The sequence below is a fragment of the Orbicella franksi genome, chromosome 1, assembly GCF_964199315.1.
Source record: "Orbicella franksi chromosome 1, jaOrbFran1.1, whole genome shotgun sequence".
Classification (NCBI taxonomy): domain Eukaryota; kingdom Metazoa; phylum Cnidaria; class Anthozoa; order Scleractinia; family Merulinidae; genus Orbicella; species Orbicella franksi.
This window is the reverse complement of record NC_138145.1, coordinates 12,619,829-12,632,171: the sequence shown is the minus strand read 5'-3', so window position 1 is coordinate 12,632,171 and position 12,343 is coordinate 12,619,829. Positions and strand designations below refer to the sequence as shown.

Below are 12,343 nucleotides of genomic sequence, written 5' to 3'. Positions count from 1 at the left end.
TGCGTGTCTCACGATGAGTTGCGAGCACTAAAAGCTAATTAAGGGTGTGTGTTTGTTTTAATATGTTGACTAACTGTATGTTATTAGCATGCATGAACACTAAAAAGCTGAGCGCGGTGAAATCAGCTCACAGCGCGCATGTTAAATGAAAATAAAAACACTTTGTACGGTGAGAAAGAAGTATTTACGTTAACTAGGCAAAAGACTTTTGCTTACATGAACTGAGACTGCACCATGGAATGACTATCATAGAATTAGCAATATGTTTCTCGAGAAAACCACAGGACGCTTTGATTACAACTAACATAAGCGAAACCTTTCTGAAATTGCTCTGCTCAAAAAGCTTATATGCTATTAAGAGTGCCTGCCTGTAAAAATCAGACAAATTCTTAATTTCGCGGCAAGGGTCGAAAATTCGATTTCGCTCATATTCTTATGGTAGATAGGCTAGAGCATGACAAAAACTACTGGATAGTTTTCTTGGCAAAATATCCTTTTATTTCAAAGAAATATGCCAATTACCAAATTCCGTTAAAATCGTCATTTGACGCACCATTTTATTAAGCAAATTTGAGAGCCTCGCATGCAAAACTGCATCATTCTTCCGTCTTTAAAACACTCAAATATTTTTATGCAGTGTTTAAATGTGTACTGGGTTGGTTTTAGGGAATGTTGCGTTGTCTTTTTGGGCGCAAAATAATTAAATTTCGAAGACATGTATCTCATTCACTTAAAAGTACTTCGTGTATATAATTAATTTTCACCATGTGCGAAACCTTCAAATGGATTAAGCTTCAGGTGGTTGAGTCGCAGAAGGATGATCTACAGATTCCTGTAAAAATTTCTTTGGGCAAATGATTGTGAGCGACGCGAGAGCTTTTCAAAGTACGTCAAAAATGCACATATTTGACCATCCGTCGTCAAATTTCAATTTACGGGTTAGACGTATATTTTAGCATGCGCCACATGCCTTGACCAATGTTAAGTTGAAATAGACACAGAGCTGATAATTTCGAAATGTTCTAACCTTATTTGTTGCAAAAGGCAGGTCCAAAGCCGATTTGACGCGTTTCTAGTCGATCTCTCACCATTCGTCGCACATAAAGCAGAAGTTTGCTTTTGTTTACACAAGGTTAACGTCCGATGTATATCGCCAACTGTCAACCTATTATTGGTCGAATATCATGAATCTGCGACCATCTTTCTGCGCATATGAACATCACTGCATCTAAGTCAAAAACGGTCGAGTCATTTGTAGATAGTTGCTTGCTTTGCACTGCGCCAAAATAATACGTTGGATCGATTGCTGACCATTGCTGATAAGCGTGTCGGCGCAGCCGCAATCTTACAGCCGTTATTTATTCGTCACGCAATGCTGTCACGGCATACGCTGCACATTTTGATCTATTTTGTATGGAGCACTCTCAGGATAAATGAAACAATTTAATCATTGCTCATCTGTTTATTCATATGTATAATAACATGTGTATATTTATATAATCGTATTCTATAGTGTACGTGGCCTAGGTCCAAATCACGTTTGTTGTAGGTTTTGATGTTTCAGACCCTGACAGCTGATAAAGCTAGTGCCTGTACTCACTAGAATTTTAAAAAAATCGCTATGAAACAAATTATAGATCAATGAAGCAAGAACTAGCTGAAATAAAAATAGAAAATCGCAACGTGTCTAATTCGTGAGAAAAACAGACTAAATTTAATTAGTAATTACGTGAGTAAATAGCCCTGGCCACGTCATTTTATTTAGCGTATTTTGTTTGCCTTGTGGCGAGGCATTGGTATGTTTGTAACAGGAAATAGAGGACTGTTGTCAATACAGTCCAAAATCATTGTCAGTAAAATATTGTAAATAAAACACCTTTTGACCGGTTACCTCCGCGGCTACCATTTGGTCGTTCCGATAAGGGTTTCATTATTGTCTTTACCCCTATTAAGCGGCCACCCAAAATTTAAAAACTTTGTTTTGGAAAGGGCGATGGCAGATAAGAGTCTGAAATTGAAGGTGCATGACGAGTGATAATTCAAATACACGTCGATCATGATTGTCTTGAATTGACTCCATGTTCACCAAGAAATTTATATCCTGATAGTGAAAAATTTTTTTATTAGTATATTAGTAAGTATTTTTGGTATATTAGTATTTTCCTTATAAGTAGTGTTATTAGTAACAGTATTTCTTGTTTTTGTTCTTGTTCTTGTTTTTGTTTTTGGTTTTGTTTTTGTTTTCATCTATACTAGTGTTAGTCTATGTAGTTTCTTCTAAAAAAGTAAAAATTAGCGTAGTTTTATTCATTAATATAAATAGTAAGTATTTTGGGTGTATTAGTATTTTCCTCTTAAGTAGTCTTATTAGTAATAGTATTCCTCGTTTTTTTTCCATCTGTACTCACGTTAGTTTATCTAGTTTTTCTTTCTTTTATCTGCAAATGTATTTTCAATTGTTGTTGTCACTCTTATTTGTAAACTTATATAAATATCAATAAAATACAAAAAAAAAAATTAAATATTCAAGGTATACCAACCTCTATTTAAGCGGCTAGCCCCATTAAGCGGTCACCACCCATTTCCCCGGGGGTAGCCCACTGTATTACATGTAAACTAAAAATAATTGCACAGCGCGAAAAGACCTAGGTATGAGTTTAGCGTTACAGTATTACGCAGGGCACGGTGGTCGAGTGAAAGATAACAACAGGGGCAACGGTAAACTATTCATTCTTCTCATTTCTTAATTTAATCTCTTCCTACTCAACACGATTGTGTGCTCCCAGTGGTTCCCAGCCTTATGGAGCCTTATGTATTAGGATAGAAATTGTCCTACCCCTACCCCCTCAAATGGGATGACAGCATTGCGTGACGAACAAGGAACCGCTGCAAGCAAGGATTCAAGCCATCAAACCATGACGATCAAAACGTAATATTTTGGTGTAGTGCAAAGCAAGCAACTATCTACAAATGACTTCGCCGTTTTTGACTTAGATGCAGTGGTGATCATATGTGTCGAAAGAGGGTCACAGACTCATGGTATTCGACCATTAAATAAGTTGACAGTTGGCGATGTACATCGGACGTTGTGTAAACAAAAGCAAACTTCTGCTTTATGTGCGACGAATGGTGAGAGAAACACGTCAAATCGGCTTTGGACCTGCCTTTTACAGCACATGAGGTAAGAGCATTTCGAAATTATCAGCTCTGTGTTTATTTCAACTTAACATTGGTCAAGTCATGTGGCGCATGCTAAAATATACGTCTAACCCGTAAATTGAAATTTGATGAGGGAGTGGTCAAATATTTGCATTTTTGACGTACTTCGAAAAGCTCTCGCGTCGCTCACAATCATTTGGCCAAAGAAATTTTTACAGGAATCTGTAGATCATCCTTCTGCGATTCAACCACCAGAAGCTTAATCCATTTGAAGGTTTCGCACATGGTGAAAATTAATTATATACACGAAGTACTTTTAAGTGAATGAAATACATGTCTTCGAAATTTAATTATTTTGCACCCAAAAAGACAGCGCAACATTCCCTAAAACCAATCCGGTACACATTTAAACACTGCACAAAAATATTTGAGTGTTTTAAAGACGGAAGAATGATGCGGTTTTGCATGCGAGGCTCTCAAACTTGTTTAATAAAATGGTGCGTCAAATGACGATTTTAACGGAATTTGGTAATTTGCATATTTCTTTGAAATGAAAGGATGTTTTGCCAAAAAAACTATCCAGTAGTTTTTGTCATGCCCTAGCCTATCTACCATGAAAATATGAGCGAAATCGAATTTTCGACCCTTGCCGAGTTATTTTCCATTTTTATGGACAGGGACTCTTAAAAACATTGATTCAATAAAAATTTTGTACCTTTCTCACCGACTCAATCAACAATTAGCAATGACTTTTCTTCACGGGTCGTGTCAGGCGATAGCTAACAGTTTTAAAATAATACCGAATAAATCCCACCTGAATAAGAGAACACCTTTCAGCTGCAAAAATATACTACTGACTGCAGAGCCTTTTTAAAACAAAACTGATGAATAACTTCAATCGAAGGCTGGTTTTATTTTAGAGCCGCTTAATCGCTAACCGCGACATCATAATATTTATCCGGACTCAGTGCTACACAATATAGCAAAGGGCTAATGGCGCAAAAGTAAAACAGATAGTACTACTAACATACATTTTCACTGGTTTTTGCATCTCTTTATTTTGAGTTTTGACCAAATATATCTATCTAATGATATATTATGGATAACTGTATAGGATGAACAAAAACGAAAGAAATTGCTATTCACGGTAGATGCGTGACACGTATATAAACGTTCAAAAGAAAATAGAAATAAAAACTGATAACTTAGAAATATGTCAACTGAGTGTCATCTTGTCAAAAATCAACTTGTGTTTATGGATAGCGCTAATTAATATTCTGCTCAAATTAACATAGACCTGGATGTTGAGATGACAATTTAATGACGTGTATAAGTAAAACCGGTCTTTTGCTATTAAATAGCACTCTTTCGATTCAGATGTATGAAATTTCATCGATAATTTTCAGTCAAATTGTCGATTGCCTTTATCCCTTCAATATTCCGTTAATGGCAGGCAGACAAAACGCAAAGCAGGCGTATGCAGTTTATTTTTTTATTATTATAATTATTTTATTTTATTTTATTATGTTTGCTTATACTTTACAATACTATTGCTGCTATTTTACACTAAAACAGTACAATTAAGGTTACATTCACTGCTTACAATACAACAGAGCTATTAACACTACTTACAGTACAAGGTGGCTCCTTTACCCTACTTGCTATAAAGAATCGATTTTTAACGACTTTTTTTAGAGGAACAGCAATAAATGTATTTTTTAAATTTCATATCCTTCAATTAATCTCACAATTAGTCTAACAATATATCACACTTTTCTTTAAAACTACATATCCTTTTATTTATCTAATACCTTTTGAAAGCATTAACAGGACAAAATGCGAAGAAGCATCATAAATTAAAGAGAACCAGAAACTTGATTTCCTATTCTTAACTTGTAATTTACTCCGGATTTCACTTTTGTGGTAAATTCAATCCAGTCAAGATTCCTTTCGTTTACCTTGAGATAATGTAAATAATAGTTTGCAAATAATAAACAGAAATTCAGTTTCCTAAGATTGTTATTATCCTTCCCGCACGCCATACCAAATAATAATTGAAATAAGGTGCCACCGGATAAAAAGTTGACATGTATGCAGCTTAACGGAAACTTTGTAGGGTATAAAACCTTCAGGCTTTCTGCCCTCATATATGAGTTACTGAATGGTTTAATTTTGATATAGGTAACATGCACAAGTAATACCTTTTAAACAAATCGATTTTTAAAAAAATCATAGTTTTTAGAGCTACCAAAAATACGCTCAAATATGTCAAAATGAACACGGCAGGGGGGAAATATCTTATAGGCACACAGACGACGATCGAATAGTATCCCATGATGCCATTTTCTACGTACGTGACGCAACATCGAAGTTATCATGGATTTCAGCGTGAATTACCGTGGTTTTCTCCGCGGTCTTATTTCTTATTTTTAGTGCAGTAAAAGGTTAGAAAAGGGCATTATTTAAATCTTTGACACGATTACAATGATTTGTAGGTGTTTAAGAGCGCAGCCTTATTATAGTATTCTTGTCTTTGATTGTGTTATGTGACTATTCGCATGACAAAGTGTTTATTGACCCGTAACAAGGTCATGAATATTCGCTTTTCTTTGCACAGTATGTTGATGTCTTCGATTTTTGGACATCACGCCACAAAATATAGACATCATAATAATTTTTGGCAAAGAAGTACCGAGAAGTACCCACATTTTTATGACCTTTTAAGCGATCGAAGTGGACTGAAATTTCGTAACATACTAGTGTTGCGTGTGTGAATGTCTGCTTCAAGTCTCAGTTCGTTTGGCGCTTCACTGGCGCTTTATTCCCGAGCTTGGTCATCTTTTAGAGTCAAAATGATTATTTTCGAAGGTGTTTTGGTTACTATTCTTTCCGAAACTGCAAAATGCTCAGCAGCCGGATAACTAGCCTTAATAACGGAGTGTTTAACTTCGTAAATTTCAATAGTTCAATGGAGCCGTAATCAAGAGATGTCACGCAGCAAACGGCACAACACGGAACAAGCCTGCTAAGAACCGGACAAGAGATGTCAAAAGAAAAATCAGAAAACCCACTTCTCTTCGGAGAATGTGCCTGATGTGACTTATTCGTATCAGCACAGGGCTTCTTACCCCAGCGAATAATTCGTCCGTAGGCGAATTCACAACAACCACAGGGACGAGAGCTCTTCTTCGCTCGTCCATGCTTTCCACATAGCTTATATGTATTTCTCGACAGACCAACGAAACACAAGTAAAACCCTTCACTGTAACGGTAAAATTCTCCTTTGAAACGCAGTGAATATAAACTAACTCGGTACTCTTATAGGCAGAAGCCACGGAATCAAGACAAGTGTGAAAGCATGCCATGGCTTCATCGCGAGAGCGCGGAATAAATGATGACGTCACGTACGCAGTGATAATATAACCCTAAACTAGACGCATCATGGGATACTATTCGATCGTCGTCTGATAGGCATATAAAGCTAATAGTCAGTTTTCAATCACGAAATAGCGAACACTAACTTCGAGGCTCCATTCCCACAAGTTCTTGATGATTCTCTACCATAGGATTTGGTTCATTTCCATGTGTTCGTGATAACGGACAAATCAATCTCCTGAATACTTGTCTGTAGTTTGAGCTCTGCGCCGCATAAAGAAGGGGATTAGTAAAAGAGTTCAGAATAAGTAGAAAGCGAACCGATCTGTGCACAAGATGGAGCGTGTCATAGTCTCGGTGCAGTGTACTCTGGGAAATGAGGCTGATGTACAGAAAGAACGCTGCAAATGGAGAACAACAAAGAACAAAGGCTACCGCGAGAGAAACAAGCAACTTCAAAAGGCGTTTCTTTGATTTTTCCTCTGCCACATTACCAGGAATTTTACGACAAATATCCTTCTTGAAGTGAACCCCATACAAAATAGAAAAGTAACAAAACAAGATCACAAACGTGGGAGTTATCATGCAGGAGAAGCAAAATGTTATAACGTAAATCTTTTTCGACGGCACGAGGTTGTTCAGGGTCCACGGACGATTGCATGGATATTCTGTTGCGTATTCATCGTAATTGTTTGATAAAAATCCCGGTAAACAGATGATCGATGCTAGTATCCAAGTTATAGCGATAGTGTAACCAATGTTCTTTTTCTTAAGTCTTGCACTCGTGTTAAATGGCTTAACAAGGGAGAGGTATCGTTCAACAGCTACAACAGTCAGGGTGAAGATTGACTCAAGAACGGTAACAGACAGCACCGCATTCCCTGCGAAAACCTTGCAAACAAAGTCTCCCACAGTTTGCGTAAGTTTCACATTGTGTAAAGCAAAGTCATAAAAGCCTGGACAGAATATCAACGAAAGCAAGTCCGCCAAAGCCAAGTTCACCAGCAGATAATTCGTAGTCGTGTGCATGGATGGCGTTTTTCGCACAATGGCGATCACTATGCCGTTTTCGACAATACCAAAAAACACGATAAACGAGTACAGTGTGGCGAAAGCTATGTCCTTACTAGTGATGTATTCAGTTGGACGTCCGATGACGGTAAAATTGTTGCTAGAATTCTCATAGTTCAAACGGTTCATGTTGACCATGTTCTCACCTTTGGAACAGCTGCAGGATGTACAAGCAGCTTTCAAACAACGATGCAATACTGTCGCTTGTTAACCCAAAATTGGGAACTTGATCTTCTCACAACCAGCTCAGCTTAAACCCTCTCGATTCATCGCGGCCATATTAATGAATAATAGCATTTGCTTCATCACACTGTCTAATGCCGAATGTTGTCTTCTTACATTACTTTTATACTCAATCTGTATTCGTTATTCCAACGGAAGGTGTCAACTCGAGTATTTTCGGGTAAATTATAAAATGATTGCCCGTTGGTCGATCGCGAGTTCTGTAAACTAAGAAGAATTAAGTGTCAATATCAAAAAAAAAAGATGACAATTTCATGTTAAGGTAGAGTTTGCAATTGGTTGAAAGATTTAAAAAGTAAACGTGTTCAATAAAAATTTGCATACTCACGAAATGACAGGCTGCTGAACGAAGGCAGACAGTTTTTGAAAGATTCGTGCTGGCAGCACATTAAAACGAATTACTAATTAAAACCTTTAAGGCAACTACTTCGAAAAAACAGTTGACATGGGATATTTTCTTATTTCTCTGGATTATCTCTTACAATATAATGATTGGAAAAGCTGTATGCGATTGAAATTGATAGATTGCAATATTAAATACGCTAATAACTGTGATGCGCATTTCACTCAAGTTTCCCTTCAACTCCTACAATTATAAAAATTAACGGTGAATTGCCTATTGCTCTAGCACTCCATTTCACGATAGCTGAAAATACAGGCATAAAGTTTTCATTTTTTGATTTCCACAGTACATACATCGGAAAAAAATATCAATTTAAATTTAATTTACCGTTTGTTTGTGGCAACTGCAGACAACATGAAACATTAAGAATGGAACTTTTAGACTTCTTCTAGACATCTTTTCTGCTTTTGTTGACATGATAGGCACAGCTGTCATACACGAGTGGTTCAGTCACCAAGCCAAAATAGATGAAACCCAACTCGGCAGTTATGCAAAATATGGATCACTGCAGGTTGTCAGCGCAAATAATGCCATGGCAACAAATGGTCGTTTGCAGTACAATTTTCATTAGTTATCACTTAACATCCCAACTTTCACGGATGATTGCGGAGGATAAGAGCCCGTGCGACAGTTTATGGTTGTTTAGAATAACGTGAAGATGTGTCGAAGGGTTATCACCTGATCTCTCGCTATTGTGACAGGTACCGACTTTAAACCCAAGTGACATGCAGGTGAAAATAAACGCTGGGTTTACTTGCGCATAAGCATTGATATGAATGAGCTCAATATAGAATTATTATTAGAATTATTTTAACCATACGCAACATAAACAGATGCAATAGAGTGCTACTAAGCAGCGCCTTTGCGCGGAATTTTCCCAACAAAAGGCGCTAATTATCAACATCTCACTTCGCCTGCGGTGTGTTTGCTTATGTTCATGCGTTCTTGAAAACCAGCCTTAAATTGCTTGAAAAATCGTGCATTCCACCTATTAAATTTCCGCTAAAGTAAATATCTTCGTCACACCTGCCTTTTCACATCATTAAAGTTTAGCTTTATTTAACTCGGCAAACATTTTTTTCCCCACCGAATTAAAAGCTGCGATCTTGGATATTATTTACTCGCTGGTACTATAGACCCACCACTAACCGAATGTCCTTTGTTCCAAACAGTTTTCGCATTCGATTCTGAGATATACAATCCTAATTAATCCAGCAAACTAATGACTAACTAGGAAGACGTTCTTATCGTTCGTCAAAGAGGGGACGAAAGACATCCTCGGCCCAAGAGGACCAGAGGACAGGCCCAAAAGGAGCGACGGCTCCGGGTACGAGAATGGAGGAGAGATTTCGACTGTCAGCTGCTGTCTCCGTAAGAGGTCTGTAAACTAAGCGGCCCCTTTGCGTTGTTAGTTTTCTTATTGAAGTTTTCTTTATCCATCTTGTGTCATTAGGCCTTATAAGTTCCGTTCAGAGAGAGAAGTCAATTTCTCAATCCCTTTCATTTTTAATTCAGCGTAATCCTCAGATTTAAAAGTGATGCTTCTATCCTTACTAAATCATGCAAAATGAACATCGAACTGATTTTTGACGATGAACACCCAAAAGATCTATAGGGGAATAGAGGCGGCTTTTTTAGGGTTTGGTTTGTCAAGTTTCTAATACATCGTGTGTTTTTTTGAAAAGAAAAAAAAAAAAAGTTCTGAATGTAGGTTCCTGGGGTTATTCTGGTGCCGGTTCAGTTTAAATGGCGGGCCATTCTCATCATGAGCTGGTAAATAACTACTGTTCAGAATGTTAACCGACAAATATTCTTCCCTGTACACGTCCAGTAAGAAAACTTTAGTTCAGCGATTAATGTAACCTTTTCAGATCCTCACTTCAGCAGGATGCTCTACTATGCAAAAAAAAAATCCTTCATTAATGTTTAATTGTTGTTCTATTGTATCTCATGTCAATTTTGCAGGTATTCAATGAACACATTTATTTAACTTAGCACCGGTTTTAATTTAGCACCATTTCGTATTTTTTGCTCCGGACTAAACTAAGAAGAAGTTCAGAAAAAATGTTTAAACGTAATTTTCCTGTTATCTCAAACATAAAAAGCAATAAATGTGTACAAACATTAACATGGACAATGCATTGATTTACACTCTGCTTTTTATTACTTATACATAACTTTTCCTTTCCAATTCAGCACCGCAAGCATTCCCAGAGGTTTCCCTGACAGATCTACCAAGCTGGCGACCTTCACAAATTCTCTTAAAACCTTCCTGAAAATTGGAACTTTGCAAGGCGTAAAGCAACGGATTGCAAAAGGAGTTTGAGAAAAGAAAGAATCGAGAGATTCTATGAAGTAAATACAGTGCGTCATAGTTGTCTTGGACAAATTCAGAATCTGTGGAGATAAGAAACGTGAAGTAGACAGCGAATGGAAGCGAGCAAACCGCGAAAATAATTGCTAGCCAGACGACTAGGCGAGCAAGTTGCTTCTTTGCTTGTCTGTCTTTTTCTGTTACTGTTGATTCCGCGCAAATTGTTTTTGTGAAGTACAAGCCGCGGATGATTTCAAAATAGCAAAACAAGAGAATTGCAGAACTCGCAATGCCAAAAGAAACACAGGTAAAAATGATGAAAGGTTTGTGAAGGAAATATTCATCTAAACTCCAAGGACGTTTACATGGATATTTGGAAGATGTAATGTCGTACGTATTGGCTTAGATATCTGGGATGCACGATAACAAGGCAAGGATCCAAAGTACCGCTATGACGTGTTTCACTTTGCCTTCAGTTATCCTCAAGTTGGAACGAAAAGGTTTCAGAAGCGCCAGATATCTTTCTACCGCTATTGTGCACACTGTTAAAACAGCTACATTGATGGTGATTGGAACTATGGCATTCCCTGCAAACAGTTTGCAGATCAAATCGCCCCAAAATCCTTCCAGGTGAACTCTGGACAAGGCATAGTCGTACAGCCCAGGGCAAAACAACAACGTTAGCAAATCTGCCCCAGCCAGGTTCATTAGCAGGTAGTTTGTTGTGGTGTGCATTGATGGCGTTTTACGCACAATAATGATCACAAGGCCGTTTCCAACAACACCAAGGAGAACAATCAGGGAGTACAACACAGCAAAAACGATGTCTTGAGTGGAAATCATGATGCCTGTATCGAATAATTAAACTTCAGTCTGCAGCCACATTCAATTCAGTGGACGATAATCTAATTCTGAGTAATATTTTCAGCTTAAGCCACTGGATTGCGGCAAGATTACCATCAAAGGGGCTCAGTTCCGCCGAAGAAACACATTCTCATGATTAATACATGAGTATAAGAATACACTGAAATACAAGACCTATACATGGCACGCGAAACTGTTTGTGTAACATGAGGAGCATCATTGCATCAAGCACAAACAGTTCATCAATTCGGCCTTTGGCGGCACCAAACCTTTTAAGTCCCAAACTAATCATGATCACCTAAGGAAGACACTTAAGCTATTCTTTACTGAGTGTTACGACCAGTTCTGACAGAGACAAATGACATCAAAAAAGAGTCATTGATCGAAAAACAGCGCAGTTAATATTTACAACAACACGCATGTCTCTCATTTAAAAAAAGTCTTTATGAACATTATTTTCTTTGTTCCCAGTCCCTTTTTACTGAAAGGTGTACAAATCATAATTAAGGAGTTGTGTGAAAACCATCATTAAGGAGTTTTGCGGACTCCGCAATAACTGAAAGCCAACATAACATATTCATAGGCTTCTAATTTACCTTAATTTGAATAATAAGATAATTGATTACAAATGTCAACGTCTCGGTGCAGTGCTTTGTGAGCAGAAGAATTGCTGCTTTTACATTCAAGCTTGTTGGCAATTTGTGAACTTGAAAAGAGGTAAAAATCCCTTGATTCGGATCTTTGCTTAAAACGTCTAAATCGACTAAAAATAGAGCGTAAATTGTTTAGTCCGTAATGATGATCAAAGCCCGTGATAAGCAAAAAGTTGATTCACTGTTCAAATGGTGTACAAGATAGCCATTGAAGTGAGCGGCAGGTGAATTAATTTGTACGCCCAAGGCAGCTAAATACAG

General features: G+C 37.5%; 1 protein-coding gene and 1 pseudogene across 1 annotated transcript; both read right to left on the bottom strand.

Annotated features, from left to right (window-relative positions):
* Positions 1–2,291: 2,291 nt before the first annotated feature.
* On the bottom strand, positions 2,292–9,068 carry LOC145491438 (tachykinin-like peptides receptor 86C). Its single transcript, XM_081470633.1, has 2 exons — positions 8,579–9,068; positions 2,292–8,055 (listed from the first exon to the last, which is right to left on the bottom strand). Exon 2 carries the CDS (start codon positions 7,741–7,743, stop codon positions 6,676–6,678), a length of 1,068 nt encoding a protein of 355 aa, XP_081326759.1. The 5' UTR covers positions 7,744–8,055; positions 8,579–9,068; the 3' UTR covers positions 2,292–6,675.
* Positions 9,069–10,160: 1,092 nt separating this feature from the next.
* On the bottom strand, positions 10,161–12,002 carry LOC145491468 (neuromedin-U receptor 2-like; annotated as a pseudogene).
* Between the last annotated feature and the right edge of the window lie 341 nt (positions 12,003–12,343).